General features: G+C 45.0%; 1 protein-coding gene across 1 annotated transcript in view; it reads right to left on the reverse strand.

Annotated features, from left to right (window-relative positions):
• Positions 1–1,878: 1,878 nt before the first annotated feature.
• Positions 1,879–25,192, reverse strand: part of ADCY10 (adenylate cyclase 10) — a 71,888-nt gene continuing 48,574 nt past the window's right edge. Inside the window, exons 21-32 of the mRNA XM_087437573.1 lie at positions 21,603–21,672; positions 21,102–21,333; positions 18,989–19,096; positions 18,322–18,497; positions 13,735–13,891; positions 10,243–10,447; positions 10,068–10,164; positions 9,403–9,518; positions 8,393–8,510; positions 6,418–6,613; positions 2,932–3,120; positions 1,879–2,359 (exon numbers count right to left, since the gene is read on the reverse strand). Coding sequence (XP_087293699.1) covers positions 2,198–2,359; positions 2,932–3,120; positions 6,418–6,613; positions 8,393–8,510; positions 9,403–9,518; positions 10,068–10,164; positions 10,243–10,447; positions 13,735–13,891; positions 18,322–18,497; positions 18,989–19,096; positions 21,102–21,333; positions 21,603–21,672 — 1,826 coding nt within the window. The 3' untranslated portion in view covers positions 1,879–2,197. The remainder of the gene's footprint in view (positions 2,360–2,931; positions 3,121–6,417; positions 6,614–8,392; positions 8,511–9,402; positions 9,519–10,067; positions 10,165–10,242; positions 10,448–13,734; positions 13,892–18,321; positions 18,498–18,988; positions 19,097–21,101; positions 21,334–21,602; positions 21,673–25,192) is intronic.

Consider the following 25,192-nt stretch of genomic DNA (forward strand, 5'->3'; position numbering starts at 1 on the left):
TAGTCGGGGCCAGAAACCAAGTTCAGGGTTCTATGTAAAGCTTGATGCGCACTCCTCTGGATTCAGACACGTGGAGGGTAAAATCTTTACATTGCAGTCCAGCCTTTTCCTACCTCTTCCTCTGTCCTCCCTTTTGTCAGTCCTTGGGGATTACGTCACTGCACTTCCAATAACAACCCGCCCCCTCCCTGTCCACCTTCTCCAGCCTTGCCCAGTCTTTGCTTTGGCTTGGTCAGAAGCCAATAAAATAGTCAAAGAAATTTTTGAACTTTTGGAGGACTGAGGATTGTGGGCATGCCCCACCCCCCAGCTTCTCACTGAGGATTTCATCTCCTGGGGTGCCCAGGAAGGGGAGTGCTGGGGATAGGGAGGGGGATGGAACTTCACTTCCAGGACAGTGCGGCCTGTGCAGAGCAGATCCCCAGATGCCTGGCTTGCATCTCCTATAAACTCCATGTCCAACACCTCTTTTCTGTAGGACAAGCGTTGCTCACACTTGTGTCCTCATGCACACCCACTCTCTCTTTTACGCCCAGCCGTCTTCACCCCCACACTTGCCCTCCACCCACTCCAGGAAGGACAGTGTAAGCAAAATGACTTTGTTTCAGAGGCAGTTCAGCTAAGTCTTCTGAGACGTGTGGGTCTTGTATGTGCTACTCTCTCCACCACCTCTGTTTGCCGTGTAACACGCCTCCGTTATAATTACAGTGGAATGGGCTAAGTCAGGTTTACCTGTGTTTCTGTTTCCTCTACTGGATTGACGAGCTTGTTGAGGTCAAGGATTGTGTCTTTTACATGTTTGTATCTTAATCGGCAGTACTTAATCAGTGCCTGGTACATGGTGACCAGTCAAAAAATGTTAGTTGGATGAGTCGATAAGTGCATGAATAAGATGAATGATAGACAAAACAATGCAGGCAACTGGACAGCAAGGAATTTTTATGTAGTACCATGGGGCAAGTGTGCAACTTCCAGAATGACAACTTTGAAGGGAATGACACTTATATGAAGTTTCATATTTGATGTGTCTATTTTTAAAATCAGTCATCTGTCTAACACTAAATTTTACTTGTATGGCACCTTGTGATTTTAGGTGCTTTTTCACCTTCATTATCTTATTTGGTACTCACAAGCATACACTGGAATTGGGAGGTCAGGTGATGAGCCCACAGGAATTAAGTTTGCCTGTGTAGAGCTCCAACTTCCAAGCCTGCTGTTCCTGCCCCCATGCAGGCTCCCGGGCCTCTGTACTAGACTAACCTCCTTTGCAGAACTCAATTATGTTACCAGGAGGAAAAGTACACAGCTTTGCCCTTCGCAGAAGGACAATGAAATACTGACCTCTTAAAGGAACGCCTGTTTGGGGCGCTGCCTCTGGAAATCACTAGGAGAACTCGAGGTGTGCGTTAGGATAGGATGCATCGACGCCCATTAGAGGAACCCCCTTCCAGGATTGGAAGGTGATTGGAACCAACAGGTGGAAGTCCTGGGGTGCCTGCTTGAGGGGGGCCCCTGGGTCCACGAAATGAGCCAACACGAGGGAGCTGCAGCAACGCAGAGAGGAGCTGAATCTCCACATAGTCCACTTGCTATTTCTTTCTTAAATATAAAAATGTATAAACTCTTAGCATGCAAAAGATATCCATATCAAAATTACTAATATTGCAGTTTTTGAAATTTTACTTCTGCAGATATTTGATGCACGTGGTGAGAGGGGCCTTAGGAGCTGCAGACAGGCACTACAAAAATCTGTCTTGTCAAATCTTGCCCTACAGACCGTGACGAGAATTTGCTATTTGTGATACCGCACTACATACAAAAGATTGAGCAACTGGACATTTAAAAATAAGCATTTTCAGTTTAATAGATTAACTGGAAATGTATCTGTCACAACATGTACCATTTTGATATTAATATTTTTCCATATGATACAATTTTGCATGGGCTGAAATAAACGGGTCAAGCTAAAACAACAAGAAAGGCAAAGGCAATTTGCGAAAAGCTGGAGAAAGTAAAGCAGGACGCTGCCGACCCCGTGTGACCCTCGAGAAGCAGAAGAAACCAACACGTCTGGTTCTGTGTCTGGAGCAGAAGAGAGGATGTAGGAACCTGGAGGTGCTGGCTACAGAGAAAGGCAATAAAGGATCATCACGAGAGAATGAGTCTCACTAGAACTTTTATTCTCTTCCACGAAATGTTAGAAAGGATTGTCCAGGACCTTAACTCTCATCAGGAATTTGTTTTTCTGAATATCCTGCATGGTTACCTCGCCTGATACAATTTTCTCCCACGATGGGAGACTCGAGACTGTTTGAAGCCATTGATCTTCCGTGAACTCAGAGCTTGAGTGCCACCATTCCTGAGAGGAGGGAAAGAGGACAGAGAATTAACCAGAAATCTCTGATTGTGTGATCAAGACTGGTCCGAAACAGAAATGGTCAAATGTCCTTGAGCTTTTAAAACTGTGTACCCAGAGACAAATACTGAATTTTGCTGCCCAAACTAGGGTGCGGACACATGACTCTTTAAGTAAACACGTGGACGCCTACGTCCGTTCACTTATTCGGCAAATACTGAGCACAAGGTGCTGTGCTAGACACCAAGTGTGGTTTTGCCTCCTGAGCGTTCACATTCTCGAGGGGAGGAAAGCCGTGCACACGAATGTAAGAGAGTGGAAAGTGGTGAGGGCCATGAGAGAGGGCAGAGATCTTGCTACGGGGGATGTGGAGGAGGGGGCCATCCCATGAGAACTGAGGGGAAGAGGAGGTGCACACGCCTGAACGATGGACTTGTCACTCGTGTCAGTAAGAGTCCAGAAAGGCCTGTGATGGACTTGTGCGCCTGGTGAAACCTGACCAGGCAGTAGGTTCCTGGGGCTTCCCCAGGAGCGTGAGCCTCCCCCACCCCAGCTCGCTAGCCCAGGGTACATACGTTGCTCATGTTGAGCCAGCACTTCTCCAGCACATTCCCCTGTGTGTCAGAGAGCTGTAAGGCCGTGCGCAGGAAGAGGTCGCAGTTCTGCCCGTCTCCCAATAGTAAGCAGACATAGGCCATCAGGTGGTAGAGCCTCGGGTAGAAGACGGGGCCAGTGGTATTTTGAGCCACCAGATTCTCCAAGTTCTAAAGAAAAAACAGCGTATCAGAATCAGAAAGGGGTCTGTGATGGCAGTGTTTTCCTCCACAGATGATTTGGGAATATTTCAAGGATGTGAGCAATCAAGTGAAACAGTACGTTACAGAGACGTACATAGGAAGTGGGGGAGATAAGATGGCAGACGCCAGGTGGAGGAGGCCTGGTGGTCTACTTAGACCACGACTGTGGTATGGGTGGGCTCATGAACCCTTCTCTGCAACCACTTTGAAAAAAACAGTTTCTTTTGATTACCAAAGCAATATAAGTTAATTGTTCAAAATTTAGGGAAAAAATGAAAAGGGCAAAAAAAAAGTAAGACTCACCCATAACCCTAGTACCCAGAAAGAAATACTTTTAACATTTGGGTACATGCTTTCCCACTTCTCTGTTTCTCTGTTGCTCCCTGACACACATACACACGTGCTCACATCCCCCGCAACTGGATCAGGCTAATCACACAGGAGGGGAATATTGTTTTTCTCATTTAGCATCCCGTTATGAACATTTTCTGGTAACATAATTCTTTTACTTCAGGGCTCACACATTCCAGTGCTGACAGGAGCCAGCAGGTAACATAAATAAGCAGGCTGGATGTAGCATAAGGAGCAGGGGGATTATGTCCTATGGGAGAAGGTGCGCCCCATCCAAGTGTCACCCCTCGTCAATTCCAGCCAATAGCTGCCCTTTAGGAGCACGGGCCTAGAGTCACCAGATACTCCAATTTTTAAAAGAAGAGTCAGAAATTCAGACTTTGTTATGTGAAATATCCCAATATTTAAACGTAGCATTTCTAACTTAACCGTCTTCTTTTTGAAGGGCATATAGTTTCTATTTTCTTCTAGTTTTTTTAATACTATAAACCTGAGATCAACACATTTATAGATAAATTTTTGTTTGCCATCTGATTATTTCTTTAGGATAATTCCCAGGAGGAGAGTTAAATGATGTGCATATTTTAATGATATTTATGCATTTTGTCAGAACGCTCTAGAAAGTTCATGAGAGCCCTTCAGAGTACGAGTGCGTCTTCTCTCGTGTCTGCTAATTGTCAACAAAATGATGTTTTATTGCATTTACTTCACTATTATAGAAATGAATTAAAACACTTTTTCCTGACTAACCTGTTACATGTCTTTTTAGTGCATCAATTATTTATTGAAGAAATTAAACCTCTACTGTGTACAAGGTATTGTTCTGTGTACTGTGGGACATACAGAGTTTGATGCTGATTCATCTGTGTCCTTGTATTCTTTCTACTTCCTATCCCCCACCCCCTCCCATCCCCAGGCTTCCCACCTCACCCCCTTGTCGAACTCAGGTAAATTACAAACTCCTTGAGTGCAGAGAGAGTGCTTCTTTGTTGCAATCCCAGTAGCACCTGTTGTATTTTTCACCTGACTGTCTTTGCGATAAGTGAATTTTATCACTTTACAACTCATTAAATAAAGACGTGCTTTCTTTTAATCACTTGCTAACTTATCTATCTGGATTTTCATACATCAACTTGGCCAAAAGTGTGGTACACCTTTATGAGTACTCAATCAACATTTAAAAGTGATAATGACAGCCAACTTACTTGTCATATGTAATATACCCAGTATTTGAAAGGAAAAACAGAATGTTGGAATAAATTAAATCACGTGTAATGTGGGCAAAAATCTATTTTTTCTGAACAACATGGAGTCAAGCATGTCTGAAATCCCTCATAAGTTATTTTCTTAAGTAAAGACATTTACTCTATCAAATTACATGAAACAAATTACATAATACACAAAAATTACATAAATTATACGTAATACATAATTACACAAAACAAAAGAATGCTTTTTTATAACCAAGCAGTTCCCACATCCTGAGTGAGAGCCAGTAGAACGCTGTATGAATCAGGAATATAAACGTGTTCCATGTCAAAGGGTGCACGCCGAGCAGTGACGACAAAGAGCTTCTGTGTCTTTGGAGGCAGTGGTTTAGTGAGCTGTGTCAGCAGACTGCAGGAAGAGATCCTGAGGCTGTGCGTGGTGTGAGTGGTAGTGAGGGGGCTCCCGCTGGGCAAATCTAAGACTTTCTCTTCTACACAGCGGGAGTGAGAAAGATCGACCTCACGATGGTGTCCAGAGGATAAATGAGCTACTATACCTCACTGGTCCCAAGATGCCTTGTTTTGAAACATTTTAACATCTCTGAAATAGGGATGTGCCTTAAAGTCATCAGCATCTGGATTCTGGCAACAACCTGAAGGAATTCGGAAGCAGATTCTTCCCTAGCTCGGCCGACACCTGGAGTTTAGCTTCATAAGACCCTAAGCCGGGAACCCAGTCAACCCCATCCAGACTTCTGACCCGCCAAACTGTGAGATAAGAAGCGGGTGTTGTCTAAGCTGTTAAGCTGGTGGCAACTGGGGACACAGCAATAGAAAACTAATACACCTGCGCTCAGCTTTCAGGAGAACAAGGCAAGCAAGTGTCAAGCTGCCGGCAGAGGTTCAGCCCTGCCTTCTTGGAGGGGGCTCGCCCACAGAGGCCGTCAGCTCTGGGAGGCAGGCACCAGGGCGAATATGCTCACTCGTAGCGCAGCGCCTAGTACCTGGTGCTTACTCCATATATCGCTGAATATTTACCCTTTCTGTGTGCAAAGATTTATCCAGTAAGATGTCTATTACAGGCATAGCAGTAAAAGACTACAGAAAAGTTCTATCCAAGAATAGTTTGGCAATGTAATCTAATAGTATATCTGTACAATAAAATACTATGCTTCCTTTTAACTAGTGGTGTAGAAAGCAATTTAATGACAGGAAATTGTATTTTATTTAATGCAAGTTTAAAAAATGGAAATGCATGCACACACATAGAAAAAACTTGAAAGGTGATGTCTCAATATGTAAAAAGTGGTTCTCAGGGCTGGCCCAGTGGCATAGCGGTTAAGTTCTCGCACTCCACTTTGGCAGCCTGGCATCCATGGGTTCAGATCCTGGGCACGGACCTACACAACACTCATCAAGCCATGCTGTGGTTGCATCCCACATACGAAAAATAGAGGAAGACTGGCATAGATGTTAGCTCAGGGCCAATCTTCCTCACACACACACACACAAAAAGTGGTTCTCTCTGAGTAGTACGTTTATGGGCAATTTATATTTTCTTCTAATTTGGGGACGGGGTTGCCTTCACAAACTTGTACTATAAACATGTATACATTCTGTAATCAGAGAAAATAATTATCACAGGAGGTAGGTAGAAATCCATTTAAGGCGTGATTTATCCCAGAAGCCAGAGGATGAGCCTCACCTTGAGTAGCTCAACTCCACTGTCTTGAGCATTCTCAGATTGTTCTTCAATTTGCTTTTGAAGGTAGAGAACTTGCCCCTCCGTGTATCTACTGATCCCTTCACAGTAAAGAGCCGTCGGGGTTCTTCTTGGCACTAGATTTTTAGCTCTCTTAGAAAATATGTGAAACTTGTCCCATTCCTGAAGTCTGGCATACCTGCACCACCACAGAAGAAAAAGAAAAATCAGTATCGCCCTGGGAATGGGCTGATTTTCTGAAATACTCTCTCTGGAGGTGTAGCTCCCAGTACCCAGGCCTCTGGAAGCCTGCCGCCTGCCTACCTAGAGGAAATTATATGATGTGGAACAAGGACAGAATAGAATTTTTTGATGGTTTGAGATGAACAGAATCCTTGGGAACACTTGGGCCATATTAGCCACCATTTATTTAACTCTGGGGACTCTTTAAAAGTGAGGTAGATGAGACACTTGGAGCTGTAAACTCCATGGCTGGAAGAAATTGCTCCAGTCCCAAAGAGAGGTGGCCTAGGCCCATCCTACTCAAAGTGCGGGCCACAGATTGCATCATCAGTGCACCTGAGTGCTCCTTAGACCTGCAAGCTCTCTGGTCCCCCCAGATCTCCTGAATCAGACAGACTCTGGGGGTGGGGCCAGCAATCTCTAAGTTAAGCCCTCCAGGTGATTGCTGTGCCCACTCAAGTGTGAGGTGCCTTGGCCTAGGCCACCACTGTTGAAAGAACTCTCCAGGTGAGACAGGGTAGGATAAGAAATTAGGATGATTTTTGGCCTTTAGATTCCTTGAACTTTAACTCGCATGGGCAAGTTAATTTGACTTTGAACTTTCATTTCTTTGGACTTTAACTGGCAAGGGTAATTAATTTTCAGATTTTAATTTCTCCCAAGGATTGCTATAATAAGAGTTCTATTCAAATTTGGAACTGCTCTAGTTTGTGGCACTTTATATGGGAATGTCTTCAGATTGTCATTTAATCTCGTCATAAAATCTCTGAATATTGGACAACACAGCTGCATATATACTTTGAAATGGGAAGTAGAATAAGAAGTGACTTTCAGTCTTGGAAGTAATTTAATTAATATTCAGGAGGCTTACTGTTGATCCACTTCCTTGAAGGTAAGGCCATAGTTGAGGCTTACTGAGTAAAAACCTAATGGGTTAAAGGGATTAAGTCTCAGGCTTCATGTGTGAATGGGGTCCAGGGGAATCCTTCCTCCTGGGTCCTGAAGTTTCCTTCCCTGTGAGAAAGCTCTGGTCTCTTTCCCTGCCTCACTCCCTCCTCCGTGATAAGCAGTGACTTAGCGGGTTGGGACTTTGGGAGAGGAATTAGGCAAGTGCAGCTCAGTCTCTGCCCCTCTGCTTCATCTGGAGAGCCAGTGAGGCCCACGGGGAGCACAGTACTGCTCTTCTCGCTGCCATGCGGTGGAAAGAGGCCTGCCTCGACGGGGAGACCCGACCCGCAGTTTTCCAGAACTGCGTGCTGCTGAGCGGGTAAGTCTAATCCTGGGGTCCAACACTAGGAAGGCCACTTGCCTGCAGATAGAAGCCACATCCTCCAACATCAGCTCTCTCAACAATGTTTTCCGATATGATCAGATTCTGGGGTGGGGGTGGGCCAGTGGTGCTATTTATTAGTCTCCCTCAAACCCCAAGACTCCTCAGAAGCAAGTCTTCCTTTCTTATTCATCTCGAGTACCACGGGATATGTACGTATTAAATGCTTGTGGCATTGAATACAGTTGAGGCAGCATCACTCTCCGGCCTTGGTCGAGGGGGATGAACTAGGGGACCCCTAAGGTGTCTTTCAGTATAAATCCCCTCTGACGCCTTCCATCTGCCACAAGTATAAATTATAAACACTTTTACTTTCTTTCCTTTTTTTTTTAAATCTCATAGAACTCTTATTCACAATTCAACATTGTCAAATTTGGGAATGCAGTGATAGTAATACATCGTTACCAGACAGCAATACACGAATAAAGTCCCAGGAGGATTCCACTTTGGAACTGGAGGACTCTGTGGTCTTCATTTTGGTGTATGAATTCCAAACATTCCTCAAATGTCCTATAAACAAAGCCTACAAAAGAGAGGGACAGGAGAACGTTGCTGGTGGTGGGGGGGGTGGTCATCTTGCTGGCCTGGTAGCTTCCAGGAGAATCTCCCACTGTGGGCAGAGGCCTCAGTCTCTGATCACTTTATGATCCAAAGGGCCCTGTACTGCAACAAACATGTGTCTGCACTGCCCTGTATCTGCTGAGTCCCAGCTTTTTTGGAAGTTTACGCATATACGATACAATTCCACAAACTTGACTGGGCAGGCGTGGGGTTTAAACCAGCCCTCCCTGCCGGAGCCCTGCTGGAGTCTGCCTTAGTGCAGTCTGCGACTTCTCCATCTTCCCGCCCATGCTTCCCTCGTTGGCAGCAATACCAGCGACCCCTTTCAAAACATGTCTTGGGAAAAGAACGCCCAGGTTGCCCCTCCAGTTTAGTATGGACACTGACGGCTGCCTCCTTGGTGTAACCTGAAGGTTATTAGGAAATAGCTTGTTTTCCAAATCACCAGCAGCTACCAATGCCTAGAACCCTTACCATTAGCAGCCTGAGCCTTCATTCTAAAGCATGAAGTCTCTAAGAATATCTTGCTAGAAATTAGATCCCCTGATAAAAGGCACATAGTAAGACACCGTCAGTCACTACCACTTGTGTGTAAATTGATCGGACACTTTAACTGGCAGCTTTATACCCCACAGGTTCCTCCAGGCTAAATTCTCCTCCTTGGTGGTCCTTTATAATCCTTGCCCCTTCTAGATGGTTCCTCAGCTCATAACACCAGGCTCTCTCCTTCCCTGCCCCCTGCGCCTCTCCAGCCAGAAACCTAGCGGTCTCAAAGCCCCAGCCCTGAGAGCTGCCACACCACACCAACACAGTGCCACGCCCCAATTTCTTGTAAGTTCCAAAGCCACACTTACCTGAATAAAGCATGATGTCCAGGCAGACAAAATAGAAAAAGGCCTTGCTGAAGATGTGCTCTTCTGCTGTAGAGAGATCCCACAGCGACCTCAGCACCTGGATCAATTGCTTGTGTCTGCGGAAAAGGGAAGGTGGTGGGACTGAAAAGCGGCGGGGAGGAGAGGACGAAGTTCAGTCCTGGTCTGTCCTCGGTCCTCCAGGTAATCCAGGAGCAAATGTGACCCTCGACAGCCTTCAGACCCATCCCGAATCTCAAACTGGCTCTTTGTTCCAACTGTTCTCTCGTGGACCTCAGTATCAGGGTGACCGGAGTCAGGCCAAGTCGTCCAGGGCCTCTGGCCCTGGTTGCTGTTCTCAGAGCCTTTGCCTTCCCTGTGAGACTGGTCCCTTTCCCGCCACCTAGCAGTGCTGGAGGCCTGATTCCCACAGTGGAGACGACTGTCAGAGTCTCCTCCGGACACCGGCCAGAGCAACCAGATTAGAGATGATGCATGTGAAAGAATTCCGCGCAAGGAGCAGTGGTATCCAAAGGATAATCAGTTATATCATCTCACTGTAAAGCCTGCTGCCTTCCCTACCCTACGGCCAGGGTACAGTGAGCTCAGAACACGCAATTACTATGGCTTCCTCCCCCTACTCTTGGAAAATGCTTTAAGATAAATACCTGGTTTTCAGGAAGAGACATTTACTGAGCCAGCAGAGGACTATATAGTGTTCGTTGGGATTCCGGAGCAGCGCCCGCATCTCGTAGGCTCGAGAGCCTGGGAAGAAAACAATTCCAGTATATTTCTGGGTGTTACTTGCATCTGCATATCCCTTCTTGCCCAGCCAGCCCTTACCTAAGTCATAGGCCAAGTCCAAGTGACCCATTATGAGCTTGATGTAGCCCAGTGTATCAGCCACATATGTCACGATTTCAATGCCCTCGCCTTTCAGGGGGAGGTTGAAGATCTGCTCCATGGCCATGACTTCGTACTTGAACCACACGCCCTGGTAGCCAGCCAGCTGGTGGTGCAGCGAATAGTCCAGGTAGGCCTTAATGATCTGAAATGGCAGCAGTGGAGGAGAGAAGGGGCAAGACTGAGATGGAACCCACAGCTGAAAGCCCAGGGACGTCACCCAGTGTCTGCCAGGAAACAAGTCGATTGAGCTTGGGAGTGGAGCTGGTCATCTGGCCAAGCCATGGGCTTTTAGATACAGGAATTAAACTGGGTTTCTGCCCCTTATTTACTGGAGCATCCAGGACAATCTCAATGGCCTCTCATGCCCACAGAGTCCTTAAACAAAATATAAGAATCTTAATTTTGGTGAAAAATAAAAGCAATATCTTATATGTGGATATATGATTACATAGCAAAAAGCCTGGAAGGATTCACTCCCAAGTGTCAACAGCAGTCACCTATCTGTTGGAGTTGGAGGGAGATTTGAGAGATGAGAGGGACTTGACTTTTTCTTTTACTTTATGAATTTCTATGCTATTCAATTTGTTATAACAAGCATGTGTTACTTTTGTTATTTAACAATAAAGGAAAGTTGGTTTGGTTTGTTTATGAAAAATGTAAGAACTAGTTCTAAACTTAATTGGGAGATTTAAGAGAAGTTGGTTACTCTTGAAACAACTCTTTAAAATGATCATCAGGGGCCGGCCCGGTGGCGCGAGTGGTTAAGTGTTCGCGCTCCGCTGCGGCGGCCCAGGGTTTGCTGGTTCGGATCCCAGGCGCGCACCGATGCACTGCTTATAGAGCCATACTATGGCGGTGTCCCATATAAAGTAGAGGAAGATGGGCACGGATGTTAGCTCAGGGCCAATCTTCCTCAGCAAAAAGAGAAGGATTGGCATCAGATGTTAGCTCAGTGCTGATCTTCCTCACAAAAAAATAATAAATATAAAAAATAATAAAATGATCATTAACGTTGCTTCAGAATGTAAATGCTTAGAGAAGGGTGAAGAGAAAGGAGTTCCTCTGAAGAAGCATCCCCAATCGGAGAAGTGTTGGGCACTGAGGGTAGTTGGGGGGGCAGGGTATTTTGGGGGAGGGGACTTTTTTTCCCCTGGAATTGCTCAAATTGCACAAAATAACCAGTCCAGAAGTTCTGTGTTATAGGCAATTCTGTGGGTATTTGTTAAACTATAAAGTCAATCCTGAGGAATTCCTTTATTCCTAGTTTAGAACGTCTCAGATAATGCTACCAGAAGGGAGGGAGAACCGGAAATGGTGGTGGAGGAGAGAGGATTGTCAGGCAAATGAAAAATCTGAAGCTACAGTAAAGCCTAGGGCTTCTTGGATTTGGACCAAGAGCCCTGAGTCCAACTGCTAGACTCTGTGGGGAAAATATAGAGTTGGGAGGTTATGTGGCTTGCTAGCGGTCACACTGCAGACAGGTGGAGCCCTGGAAACTGCTCTCTCGGCGCTCATTCTGGTTCTTTCTGTCATCTTACACTGAGCTCCTCATCTGCTCCTGAACACCCAGGGGAGCACTTTCCCTGCTGTTCTGCCCTCAGTCACAGCCATCTTGGTAACAAGCGTCTTTGGATTCACTTTCCAATTTTGACTTTTCCATCTTGTCCTCCCCTGCCCCCTAGCTTAATGATTTCTTGATGTTTTTAGGAGATAGCCCCCAGTATGGAGTAGAAGTACAGCATTTCATTCAATAAATATTTGTTGAGCACCTACTGTGTGCCAGACACTGTTCTAGAAGCTCAGGATGTGGACAAGATAACAGACAAGGTCCCTGCTCTCATGGAGTTTACAGGCTAGTAGAGGACGCAGACCACACACTAACAAAGGAGCAAAAAAATGTTGGATGGTAGTAAGAGCTACTAAAATAGGGTGACAGACTAGAGAGAGAATGGGTTAGTGGTCAAGGAAGGTCTCACTGAGGAGGTGACCGTCAAGCCGATGAGCAGAGAGCCCAGGAAAGGTCAGGGGATGAGCACTCCAGGCAGGGGAAACATCAAGTGCAAAGACCCTGAGATAGGATTGAATTTATGTGTTTGAGGAACCAAAAGAGGTCCATTAGTGGCCCAGGGAGCGAGGAGAGGAGGATGGCATATAGGCAGAGGCCCAATTTGATGGGCTTTATCCAAGGAACTAATGCTGGGGACAGACTCCTGGCTAGGAAGTTAAGCTCCTCCAACATTGACAGTGCTACTCAACCATTGCCCTTAATTCTTGATCATGAACGACCCCAGGAGGAAGTTACTGCCCCAGAAGAAACCCAGACTTGATGTGCTTTTATAAAGGAACCAGGTCACTTTCATTGTATGAGCTGGATTTAGCTTAATTCTTTCTTAATCTTGTCTCCTAGAGTTTTCCTCATCTAATCAAAGACTTCCCAGTTTATGACCTAAACTAGTGATTCTCCCCAGGTGGTCCCGGGACCCCTAGGGGTCCCTGCTACCTTTCAGGGAGTACACGAAGAGGTCAAATCTAGTTTCATAACATCAAGGCACTACTTGTGTCAGGAAAAATAGTGAAAGACTTTGAAATGAGCCAAAACAGAAACCTTAGTAGGTGTCCTGTCTAGTTCACTCATGAGGTTATCTGTGCCTTTCGTTGTCTTTGGGCTATCTGACAACTCTGTATGCTGTAGAGAACTGACAACACTGGGAATGCTCCTTTTTCACAGAAATGTTAATGTCAGTGGAATAAAAGTGGTTATCGCCCTGTGACTCGACTAGTTTTCATCCATTCATAAACTGAATTTTCCTTGGAACCGGTTCTCACACCTTCCTAGCTCTCTCATCAATTAATGAGTTCAATGACTCATTTGTGTGAGTCATGATTTTATCTTTTTAAAAAGAATTATCCTTTAACATTTTCTGTTTTCACCCTCATTCTCCCACGAGTACAGAGTGGACTTTCCAGGGGATAGTTGTGTGATATTGCAAGGGAGTGAAGGTAGAAGCAGATGGAGAATCTAGCTGTCTTCTGTGAAGTCAGACACTAAGATATTTGCAAAAAGTTAATACATGCCACTCTTCTCACTAAATATTTTCTTTGGGGAAATACCTTTTTTTTTCCAATGAAAATATTAATTATGTTAATATGTAATGGGTTTATTACTTTTACTTTTCAAAATATTTTTTAAATATCTCAGTTTTTGCTTCTTATATGATAATATCAATAGCTACAACCCATAGAAATAACAGTTATTTGATGTCCTCAATAATTATTGTGATCCTGGATCCAAAATGTTTGAGAACTGCTGGCCTCCGCAGAGCCATCCGGCCAGAGGCTTTTGTTATATCCTCATGATTTTGACTCCCAGTTGGCTTTCACTCCAAATGAGACTCAGAAATTTAAAAAGCAGCTACAAAAATAGCCTACCTGGAAATCATCGTGAGTTTCCAGGGCGGTGTTCACTTGCATCGTAGCTGCCAGCTGGCTGTAATACTTGTAGTGAAAGCAATAATTTAAGCTATAGATCCGCCACAGCAGGGAGAAGCAGGCAGATTGCCGGTAGAGTTGCGCCAGCCTCTTCTTCCTATTAGATGAGGTACACACATACACGCACACACATGCGCGCGCGCGCGCACACACACACACACACACACACGGGACGTAGAAAGAAGGTATCATCACCAGCAGCCTGGAGGGGAGCGCAGGCGCTGAGGCCTCACTCCAGGCTTGGGGGTCAAAACTGACTTGGGTTTGAGGCCTGCCTCCTTGACTGACTAACAAACACATTAATTTTTTAAAATTATTATTTTTATTTATTTAGTGTGTTTGTGTGTGTGTGAGGAAGATCAGCCGTGAGCTAACATCCATGCCAATCCTCCTCTTTTTGCTGAAGAAGACTGGCCCTGAGCTAACATCCGTGCCCACCTTCCTCCACTTTATATGGGATGCCACCACAGCATGGCCTGACAAGCAGTGTGTCGGTGCGCGCCCGGGATCCGAACCCGGGTCGCCAGCAGCAGAGCACGTGCACTTAACCACTATGCCTCAGGGCCAGCCCAGAAACACATTAATTTGTATGAAGCACGTTTTCTCCACTGCAAAATGGGGACCATAATACCTACTTTGTGATGATTAAGATAATGTATGTAAATCACCTGTCCCCTGTCAGGTCATTGCTTTTTAAATCAAGTTTTTTAAAAAGCACATTTATATCATTCATCACGTTTGATGCTGATGACCACCCTGTGAGAAGGGAAGGAATAATTAACTCCCTTTTACATAGGTGGAAGGTGAGATTCAGACAGGTTAAGTGATTAACTCACAGTCACACAGCTAGAACGTGGTGGTGCCAGGACTCGAGCCCCGTGCACCTCCAGCCTGGCCAGCCTGGCGTGTCATTTCCTTCACTGCATATTGCCATCAGGAGCTAGGTCTCAGCTCAGTGAAGGAACTGAGCGTTTCTAACAATTACATTCTGCTATGGTCTGAATGCATCCCCCCAAAATTCATACGTTGAATCCTAACCCCAAAAAGCAATGGTATTAGCAGGAGAGGGCTTTGGGAGGTGATTCGGTCTCGAGAGTGGAGCCTCAGGAATGGGATTAGTGCTCTTATAAAAGAGACCCCACAGAGCTCCCCAGCCCCTTCCACCCTGTGAGGAGATAACGAGAAGTCTGTGACCCTAAGAGGGCTCCCAAGACCACGCTGGCACCCTGATCTCAGACTCCCAGCCTCCAGAAGGGTGAGCAATAAACTTCCGCAGGTGATAAGCCACCAGTCTGTGGCATTGTGGTATAGCAGCCCAGATGGACTAGGACACATCCCAACAATGGGACGGAATGTGGCGGGAGGTGGTGAACCTCCTGTGCTGGAGGTATTGTTCAAGGGGAGGATGGGTGACCACCTACGGAGGGATATTTGGGTTCTCAGTCCAGCCTCCACTGGTAATACAGATCCACATCCTCTCTATTTGTGATAAAAATGGGAGTCTAAACAGGATACTGCAATATTAGTAATTTAACAAAACCAAGAAAACAAAATATAATTAGAAATATTTATCAAAAAGCACATTTTAAACAAAAATCAGAAAGAAGGAAGAAAGAGATATCCTAGAGATGCTTCAAGAATTCCAGGTACTTTCAGTTTAGACATTGCTGGCTTGATTCTGTTGTGGGCATTATTTTTGAAAGGTTCTGTGGAAACATGGACAGGGTAAAATCCCTTCTAACACAAGGCAATCAAGAGGGCCGTAGAAACTCTGACATTGAATGTGGATTCTTGTCCTCATTTTTTTTTTTTTTTGGTGAGGAAGATCAGCCCTGAGCTAACATCCATGCTAATCCTCCTCTTTTTTTTTTTTTTTTGCTGAGGAAGACCGGCTTTGAGTTAATATCTATTGCCAATCCTCCTCCTTTTTTTTCCCCCAAAGCCGCAGTAGATAGTTGTGTGTCATAGTTGCACATCCTTCTAGTTGCTGTATGTGGGACACAGTCTCAGCATGGCCGGAGAAGCAGTGCGTCAGTGCGCACCCGGGATCTGAACCGGGGCTGCCAGTAGCAGAGCGCGCACTTAACCGCTAAGGCACGGGGCCGGCCCTCTTGTCCTCATGCTTGAGACCAGACCCTCTGGACTGGAGAGTACTTTAAGCCAACAGCCCTGCAGCTTCTTCCTCGTCAGCTCTTTTCCCTTGTGCAGGGACTTCTTACACCTTTTACAGAACAGGCTTGGAAACCAAGTTGTCAGATTTAGAGGATGAAAATACAGGATGCCCAGTTAAATTTGAGTTTCAAAACAATGAATAATATTTTTAGAATGCATATGTCCTAAATATTTCGTGTGACATAATGTATACTAAAAACATTATTCACTGTGTATCTAAAGTTCACATTTAACTGGGCGTCCCGTTTTTATCTGGCAGCCTATGGACCCAAACTCCACTGCTCTCTTCCCTCTGGAGAGCTCTCCACCGAACCTCTCCCCGCCCCTCCCTCCTGGCGTCCCCTGAGGCAGCGGGCGAAGATTCCCAGGAGCCTGCCCCGCCCTGCAGTGGAGGTCAGCTCCACCTCACGCCCCCCCCCCAGTGCCACTGTCCCCCACATTCAAAGGAACACTTTGGGGAAGGCGGTTTTTGGTGGAGTCGCAAAAGTTGCAGCAACTTGCCCATAGGAATAGATGTTTGCATCTCAGGCAGACCCTGCAGGAATGTTGCTACCAGCCTCTCCCAAGACGGAAGAGACGTCTGCCAGCAATCCAGACCCCATGAAGGTGGCATCTCCCTTGTATGAATTGTTAGATGGGTGGAATAGATTTTAAAACTTTTACTGTGGAAAATTTCCAACATGTACATACAGTAAAACAGAAAAATATAATGAACCACGTATACCTAATACCCAGCTGTACCAACTATCTACATTCTTATTTCCTCTATCTCTCTACTTGCTGTTTCTCTCTCCACCTCATTATTATTTCTTATAGTTCTTTTATAAATAGATTTGAATAAATTGAAATGTACAAATCCTAACTTATGGATACCCCCATGTGACCCACATCCCTGTGGAGATACATAGATGGGTGGGCTGTTTTGTCTTTTGGCAGATGTCTTCGGGGCCTGCTAATCCTCTTTGGGATGGGGACAATACCCAGTGTCTTAGCAATGAATGGAAGAAGGCTTGTGACCCGGGCTCCAGGAGCAGGGGCACAGGTTCCAACTGGGACTTGGGCGGCCAGAGCACTCAGTGGGCCAGATGGGTAGGGAGGGGCACTGGAGCTCATCTTGCAACAGGCTCCCTTATGTTTTTGTCACCTTGACAAGAGATTTTCAGATATTGAGCTGTATGGGGTACTATCTGGTTCAAAACTGATTCAGCTTGAACTACAGAGGCCTGACTTTTGGCCTATCAAACATACACTGTGAGACCGAGTTAGCATGGAAGAGTCCACGTCTAAACTACCCCCCATCTTCTTCTCACAGCGTGCTTTGCATGAACGCTGAGAACTGCAGGTAGGCAAGCTAATCAGTAACCAGTAGAAAGAATGACTTGTTAGTAGAAAATTTATAGCCTCTATCCTGAAAACAGTTCCTTCTGTCCCTGATAAGAAAATAATTAATGTTTTCTTAGATTCCTCAGGAATGTCGCAGTCAGCAGACCCAAAATTTGCCTATGGAGAGGTGCCCAGTGGTCTGTGGTCATCCATCCACCTGACACTCCTGAGGCCCCTCCCCAACCCTATGCTTTATATAAGTCATTTCCAAATCAGTTCCCCTTTAAGATGGTTTTCTTAGGATGATAGTCCGCCATCTTCTGATCAGCTAGCTCATTGCTTAATAAAGTTGTTTTTCTCCACCACCTTGCCTCTTGACGGATTGGCTTTTGTCTTGCATTCAGCAGACTGAGCCCCCTGCTCAGTAACAGTTGTACATCTGCTTTAACCATTAAAGTAAAGAATGCACTCTCTTAAGATAGGAATGCATACTTCCCCTCCTACACCCTATTGGTAACACCCTATTGGTAATGTCCATATTAGTCCCTTTCCCAACATCCAGGTCATGTTGACCTGCTAATTTACAACTAAATACCTCCTTGAAACTTTGAAAATGTATCCTGGGTGTGTTTAGTGTATGTTTTTGTTCTTAAAAGATATAAGACTGTATGCAAAACCACACTTCTCTGGAACACTTTCTTCCTTTCTGGAAAAGGCCTTTCTGGGTTATAATCCTCACTCTGGCTCAAGTAAAACTCACCTTATTTCTCTTATCTGTAGAATGATTATCAGTTATTTTGCATCAACAACCTGAACTCCCTTTGGCAAAAGCTGCCTGTGAAGTGTTCTAGGGCAACCCAGCCCTGGCCTCAGAGCCTGCCCCCACTCGCCCTCTCCCCCACCAGTGAGCCCCCAGGACTCCTTGTGTCCCCTAGAGGCCCAGGCTTTGGGGGCTGACTGTTGGGTATGTGTAGGTCTCTCTCCTCTGGCAGTGAGGTGAGACAGCCAGCTCTCCCCAGCTCCTTCCCTTACCCTGGAGGTGAGCTCTCTTGGGCCCGCTGATTCACATAACGAAAGTGTCTGTTTTTCTCAACATGCGTCTGGAGAAACAAGGAGATTATGTCGTCAGGAAAGATTCGGTTGAGGAGCTTCAGGGCCTTCCTCAGCATTTTCTTGGCAAGTACCATCTGGCCCATGTTGAAGCAGACCTACAGGGAGAAGGGAGGGGAAAAGAGGAAAAAGAGTGATTCTGCACGTGGTATATTCCAACAATACATATTTTGGGGATTCTTCTCAAAAAAAAGATAAATTTATGGCCCAGGAACAAAATCCCCCTGTGCCTGGCATCATAGAAAACGTTTGTTGGATGTGTGCGTGAAAGGATGGTTGAATGACCAGGATTTAGCATCTTCCTTGTGCATCATCTACCCCTAAGAAAATGGTTACCCATTCATGTCCATTTTTGCAGGGTGTTAGGAAAATGTTTCATAAAGATGTCAACTAAGAGGACAAGGAAGATCTTGCTGTTGGCAAGTGATGGTGAGGAGGTTTGAGTCCCAGGGCTTGTGGTTCTGGAGTCTTGGAAAGGATCTGGGGCAGGGGACGGGAGGTAGGAAGTATAAAGATGATTCTCCTTCTTCTTCTATGTGAAGCCCTAATGGCAAATAACAGATTAGTCATGTGTTTAATGTTTTCTTACCTGACCTTTGAGGCTATAAAAGGTGGCAGACTCAAAAGTCTGATTCCAAGACTTTTCCTTCTTGAGAGTTTTTAGCAGCCTCTCTCCCTCATTCAAATAGGTGTACGCCTGCAACCAGCCAAGGGGTAGAAAGTGTGGAGTCAGCAGGGGTCCCGACCACAGAGGGGCCATCACGCCAGACTCTACTGAAGGAAGAGAAGCAGGCGCCACTCCAGGCCCATCACGCCAGACTCTACTGAAGGAAGAGAAGCAGGCGCCACTCCAGGCCTGTCTCCACCTCTGCCCCCAGGCTCCTAATTAGAAAGGGCCTCCCAACTCTAGACAGGAACTGGATGGGAAGCTCCCACTGAAGATACAGGCCACCTTCGTGTCCATCTTTGCCCCCTGAATCACTCATTCTAGGGGATGAATCTAGAAATCTCCCCCTTTCTCGCGTTGTCACATACATCACCTCACCTGAAGTGTCCCCCAGATGGTTTCCTCCTTTGAGTAATTCCATCCCCAACCTCCTGATTCCAGCAACATACACACTGCCCCTGATAACATCCCCACACCTATGAGAAGCTGGTCTCTACCGCTGGAATGAGTTAGGAACCACGCCATCTCCTTTGCCAGGGCCATCTTTGGGAGGTGGAAGAGGAAGGAAAGGCCCCGAGCAACTCTCCTTTCTTCATCGTCAACCTCCTATGACATCATGAGTCAGGAGAGTCTTGGTGCGTGTAAACACCGAGGCAAGGTCAGACGTGAAAAGTAAGATCGGGTGAGGTAGTGTCCCCAAGTCTCATGCAGCCTAAGGGGTATGCGAGGGAGGGAAGTAGGGAGACATGAGTTGGCTGCCATCCCCAGTCCTACCAAATTGTCTTTGATGGGAGAGGGGCTGCAAACGGCACATTCCGGGACTTTGCGCCAGGGCTCTGCTTCCCATCATTGTCTTCCTGAGCACTCACCACTCCCTGCGGAGTGAGGGGGCGCTGCACAGGTTTAGCAAGTTGGCCCCCAGGGCTACCTAGACCTCTTCCTGGGACTCACTGGCCATTTCCCGCCTTCCCCACATCTGTGAATAAAATATGCATAGGAGACTTTCATTCTTAACATAAATACTTGAGAGAACAGAGGCTTACTGATATTTTTAATGGTTTAATTTTTAAATTTTATGTAAATCGAAGGTGTCAGGGTTGATTAGGTTGCCGTGATCAATAGCAACTGTAAAATCTGCAAGTGACCACCAGTGTAGGCGTGAGGACTGCAGGCGTGGCCACTCAGGTGTCTGGAGCTCCTCTTGAAGCTGGCTGAGGCAGTGGAAGAAAGGCCCAGAAAGGCTTTTCCTCAAGTGAGTTCATGGAAGCTTGGTCCAGCCAGCTGCTCTATGAAAAGTGATCTAAGGTCAAATAAGTTTGAGAAACACAGTGTGCCCCAGCCCTACCCTGTGGGAAAGTTACATATATCTTAGCAGTAAAGAACAGCTCAGCGCTTCCCAACTTACTTAACAATGAATTCTTTTTGTTTCGTATATGTATGACGTCTCTAAGGGCATGTTGCCCTGGAACCTTGTTGACAATTATCCTGGAGAAACATTCTCTAGAGCTCTGGTAGTCTAAAGGTGTGTATGACCATTTAGCACTAATTACATGAAGACCAAAGTGGGTGAATCTCTTTGGAGGTCACAAGATTAAAGCCAGATTTGTACTTCTCCAAAGACCTCCAGGTATTCGTGCCCACAGGTATCGGGGCAGACAGAGGGCAGACCTGGGACACCCTAGGACATTACTGAGAAAGACACCGCTGAAACTGAAGCACTGATACCAAGAGTCCTGTCTGCATCATTGTGGGAATGAGCTGTGCCCTCTCCCCCCACATAGGTAGACAATTCACGGCAAGTTTCTAAAGGTGGCAATACTTTAAATGATGTGTAATGCTGGTTGCGATTTTTTCTAACTTTCTTTTCTCAATCTCGGGTCATTTCCCTTCTGAGCAGTTTGATTTTCAAAGGAAGGAGGTGCTGGCAGGAAACAAGAAGAGGAAGTAATTAAAAAGCACAGGAGAGCTGCCCTTCTGGCTCTGTGGTCTGTAAGATGTCTCAAGGGTGGAGGGGATCTGGGTGGAAACAGCTTACCATGTAATTATCACCTAAGAGGAGATACGCAGAGGCAATTTCTAGGAAGTAATATAAAGCTTTGTTGTTTTCTCCCAAAGCCAGAAAATGGTTGGCCAGAGGTATGATGACGATCTCGAGGATTTCCTCACACTGGCAGGATTCCAGAGGGATGAGGTCTTCCTCAGATGTCTTCATTCTTGTTATAATGATGTCAAGGAAACTCAAGATCTTTTCTCTTATTTCTTCAGAACTGTCCAAATGCAGAAATAAGTAGGAGTAATAACTTGTAGATATAGTGTAGCTTTTGGTATGAAAATATCTTTAAAAACTAATAAAAGAGCATGATAATAAAATCTAATGTAGACACTACTGACCAAACTCACCACACACACCCCCGACATTCCCCTACTTACACCTAAGAGGCCAAAAGTACTGACCCGACAAATGATTCTAACCGTGTTCTGAATTTAGTGACAGTTGTTTACACTCTACCTGCTAAACAAATACATATGCCTGTACCTGAGACTTCCAGGAAATATCTCAGACTTCTTAGGAATCTCTATTTTGGAAAAGGTGATCTCTTCTTCAGCTAGAAAATAAATAAACAAATGGATTGTTTGGGTCATTGAAAGGTTCCATTGGCAGAGATGGCTGTTGTCCCCCAAAGTCTCCTGTCTCTTTCACGATATAGTTATTGCTGCCCAGCCAGAAACTACATTTCCCAGTCCCCACTGCATGTTGGGGAAAGCTGTGTGATTAGTTTAAAATGGAATTAGATGAGAAGTCATACATGTCACTTCTGAGCTGAGATGGTTAGGTATCTTCTCTACCCTCTCCGTCCACAAGAAAGCAGATAATTTTGAGGATCTGAGGGATGGCAGAACCACAGAATGGAAGGAGCCTAAGTCCCTGACTGACTGTGCAAGGCCATTTGTCAAAACTCTCATTGGATCATTGTGTATGTGGGAAAAAACGATTGTTCTATTGTGTTAAGCCACTGAAATGTTGGAGTTTGTTATAGATGATAATGTTATCCTAACTCATTTACCCTGCAATAACTAAAACTAGGAATTAATGATCCTGAAGAAAGTGACATCAGTTTCTAGTGGAGAAATACGGACACTTAAATGTAATACCCCAAAAGGCTAACAAAAGGACAGAGAGCTTTTGAATTTAAAATGTTCAGTCTATCCAGATTTCAATAGGTTAGAAAATTCCATAATGATCTTAAAACAGAAAACAAATGAGGATTGTCTAATTTAGCCACTTCTCCATTCAGGGAGAAGGAAGAATCCTAGAGAGGGGAAGGGACTTGTCTCAGATGGTGTATGTTAATCATGGAGGTGGGACTAGAACTAGGTCTCCTGGCTTCAAGGTGAATGCATTGCTCCATAGATCTTTTAATTTCTTTTTTTTTTTTTAAAGATTTTTATTTATTTATTTTTCCCCCAAAGCCCCAGTAGATAGTTGTATGTCGTAGCTGCACATCCATTCTAGTTGCTGTATGTGGGACGTAGCCTCAGCATGGCCGGAGAAATGGTGCGTCGGTGCTTGCCCGGGATCCGAACCCGGGCCGCCAGCAGCGGAGCGCGCGCACTTAACTGCTAAGCCACGGGGCCGGCCCAGATCTTTTAATTTCTAAAACTGCAGTTCAAGCATCTGGTTATCACCTTCTTCCAAAAGCCTTCTGCGCCCTTGACTTCATAGAATTAGTGCTCCAACTCACGTGTGCCTATCGACCCCCAATGCGGACCTCCATCCCGGTCCTTGTCACACTGTGTAGGGATTAATTTGCCCACCTCTCTTCCTGGCCTGCCATCTAGTGTATCTCTAGTGACTAGCAGCTGAATAAATTGAACTATGCCTCTATCCTCCTATTCCTCTAAATCTGCTCTTGTCAAGGTTACCAGTGGCTACCATGTTGCCAAATCCAAAGGTTACATCTTTGTCCACGTCTTATTACACCTCTCTGCATCGTTTAATACAATTGACCACTCCCTCTTTTCGCTGGCTTTCGTAACAACCATTCCCTTGGTTCCCTGGCTGCCCAGTTTTCTGGCTCCTACTCCTCTATCAACATTCCAAATGTTGATAAGCCTCAGTTTGGTCCTGGGCTCCCTTCTGTATCCAAATTTCTAGGTAATTTCATCTGCCCATGACTTTAAATTACCTTCATATGCCAATAAGTCTTAATCTTGTATCTCTCAGCCCTGACATCTACCCTTAGCTACAGACTTGTATATCCAAATGCCTCCTTGGCGACTGCCACTTGGATGCCTAATAGGCATTTAAAAATTAACATGAACAGAACTTTTGTTTGTTAAAAACAAACAGAACTTTTAAATCTCTTTTCCATAAACCTATATCCACGTAAGTTTTCCCTGTCTTCGTAAGTATCAGCGCCATATATCCATTTTCTCAAAGCAAAAGCCTAGGCAATATCCGTGATTCTTTTCTTTCCCTCATGCCTATCTCCATTCAGTCTATCAGGAAGTCCCGTTGACTCTACCCCAGAACGTGTCTGAATCCATCTTCCTCCGTCCATCTTCACTATAGCACCACCCTAGTCCACCACCAAATTTTATCCTGACTGATAAACTGTGAAAAACTGATCTCCCTTCTGTTCCTATCCCCTTCAATCTGTCTTATATAGAGAAGATAGATTAAGTTTTTAAAAACATGATTCAGATCTCTGTAGCAGAAACTGCTGGTTTCCTATCTCAACTTCCATTGTCCCTCTTCTTCTTAGTAATAGAACTCAATTTTACTCAGGGAAGCTTCATTTTCCAGCCTTCCTTGCAACTGGATATAGGCATGTGACTAAATTCTCGTGAATGAGATGTAAGAGGAAGTATTGGGTAGGACCTCTAGAAAATTCCTTAAAAGGGAAGGGGCATCCCTTTCATTTTTTTGGTTTCTTTTCTCCTTTTTTTTTCTTTTTTTTTTGGTGAGGAAGATTGTCCCTGAGCTAACATCTGCTGCCAATCTTCCTCTATTTTGTATGTGGGACACCACCACAGCATGGCTTGATGAGCAGTGTGTAGGTCCATGCCGGGGATCCAAACCTACGACCCCAGGCCACCAAAGCAGAGCGCGCAAACTTAACCACTGCGCCACTGGGCCAGCCCCCTCTCCTTCCGGTGTTAAATGTGAACATGATGGTTAGAGCTCCCGCAGCCATTTTGGACCAAGGGTCTCTGATGATCACGAAGCTTTCATACTAGTCCAAGTGATGAGACAAGCATTTTACATGAGAGAGAAAGAAATTTAATAATACATAAATTTAAGCCACGCTAGCTGGGTCCTTGTTATATGCAGCCAATACTAATTCTAACCAATACCTCTCCAATATGTTCCAGTACACTTAGAATAAAATTCAGACTATTTATCAAGGCCTACAGGCCCCTTGATGGTTTTATTAATCTGTTTATTCTCTATCAGCCTTCATTAAAATTCAAATACACGAGAATAGACACACGTCATCATTTTCACCACTATATCCCCAGTACCTACATTATTGCCTGGCACATAGTAGATGCTCAGTAAATATTTGCTGAATAAATGCACATTTGTTGGAAAAAATCAATGAGTAAAAATAAAGTGCTATTCCTCCTTCAACATCCTATATATATTTTTTTAATTATTTTATTGAGGTCAAATTGGTTTATAACATTGTGTAAATTTCAGGTGTACATTATTATATTTCAGTTTCTGTAAAGACTACATCATGTTCACCACCAATAGTCTAGTTCTTATCCTTCACCATACATCTGTGTCCCTTTACCCCTTATGCCCACCCTCAACCCCCTTCCCCTCTGGTAACCACCAATCTGTTCTCCTTATTTATGTGTTTGTTTGTTTGTTTATCTTCCACATATGAGTAAAATCATATGGTATTTGTCTTTCTCTGACTTATTTCACTTAGCATAATACCCTCAAGGTCCATCCATGTTGTTGCAAATGGCACAATTTTGTCTTTTTTTATGGCTGAGTAGTATTCCATTGTATGTATACCACATCTTCTTTATCCATTCGTCCATTGGGGGGCACTTGGGTTGCTTCCAAGTCTTAGCTATTGTGAATAATGCTGCAATGAACATAGGGGTGCA

Source organism: Ceratotherium simum, chromosome 2, assembly GCF_057802395.1.
Source record: "Ceratotherium simum simum isolate JZ-2026a chromosome 2, ASM5780239v1, whole genome shotgun sequence".
Lineage (NCBI taxonomy): Eukaryota > Metazoa > Chordata > Mammalia > Perissodactyla > Rhinocerotidae > Ceratotherium > Ceratotherium simum.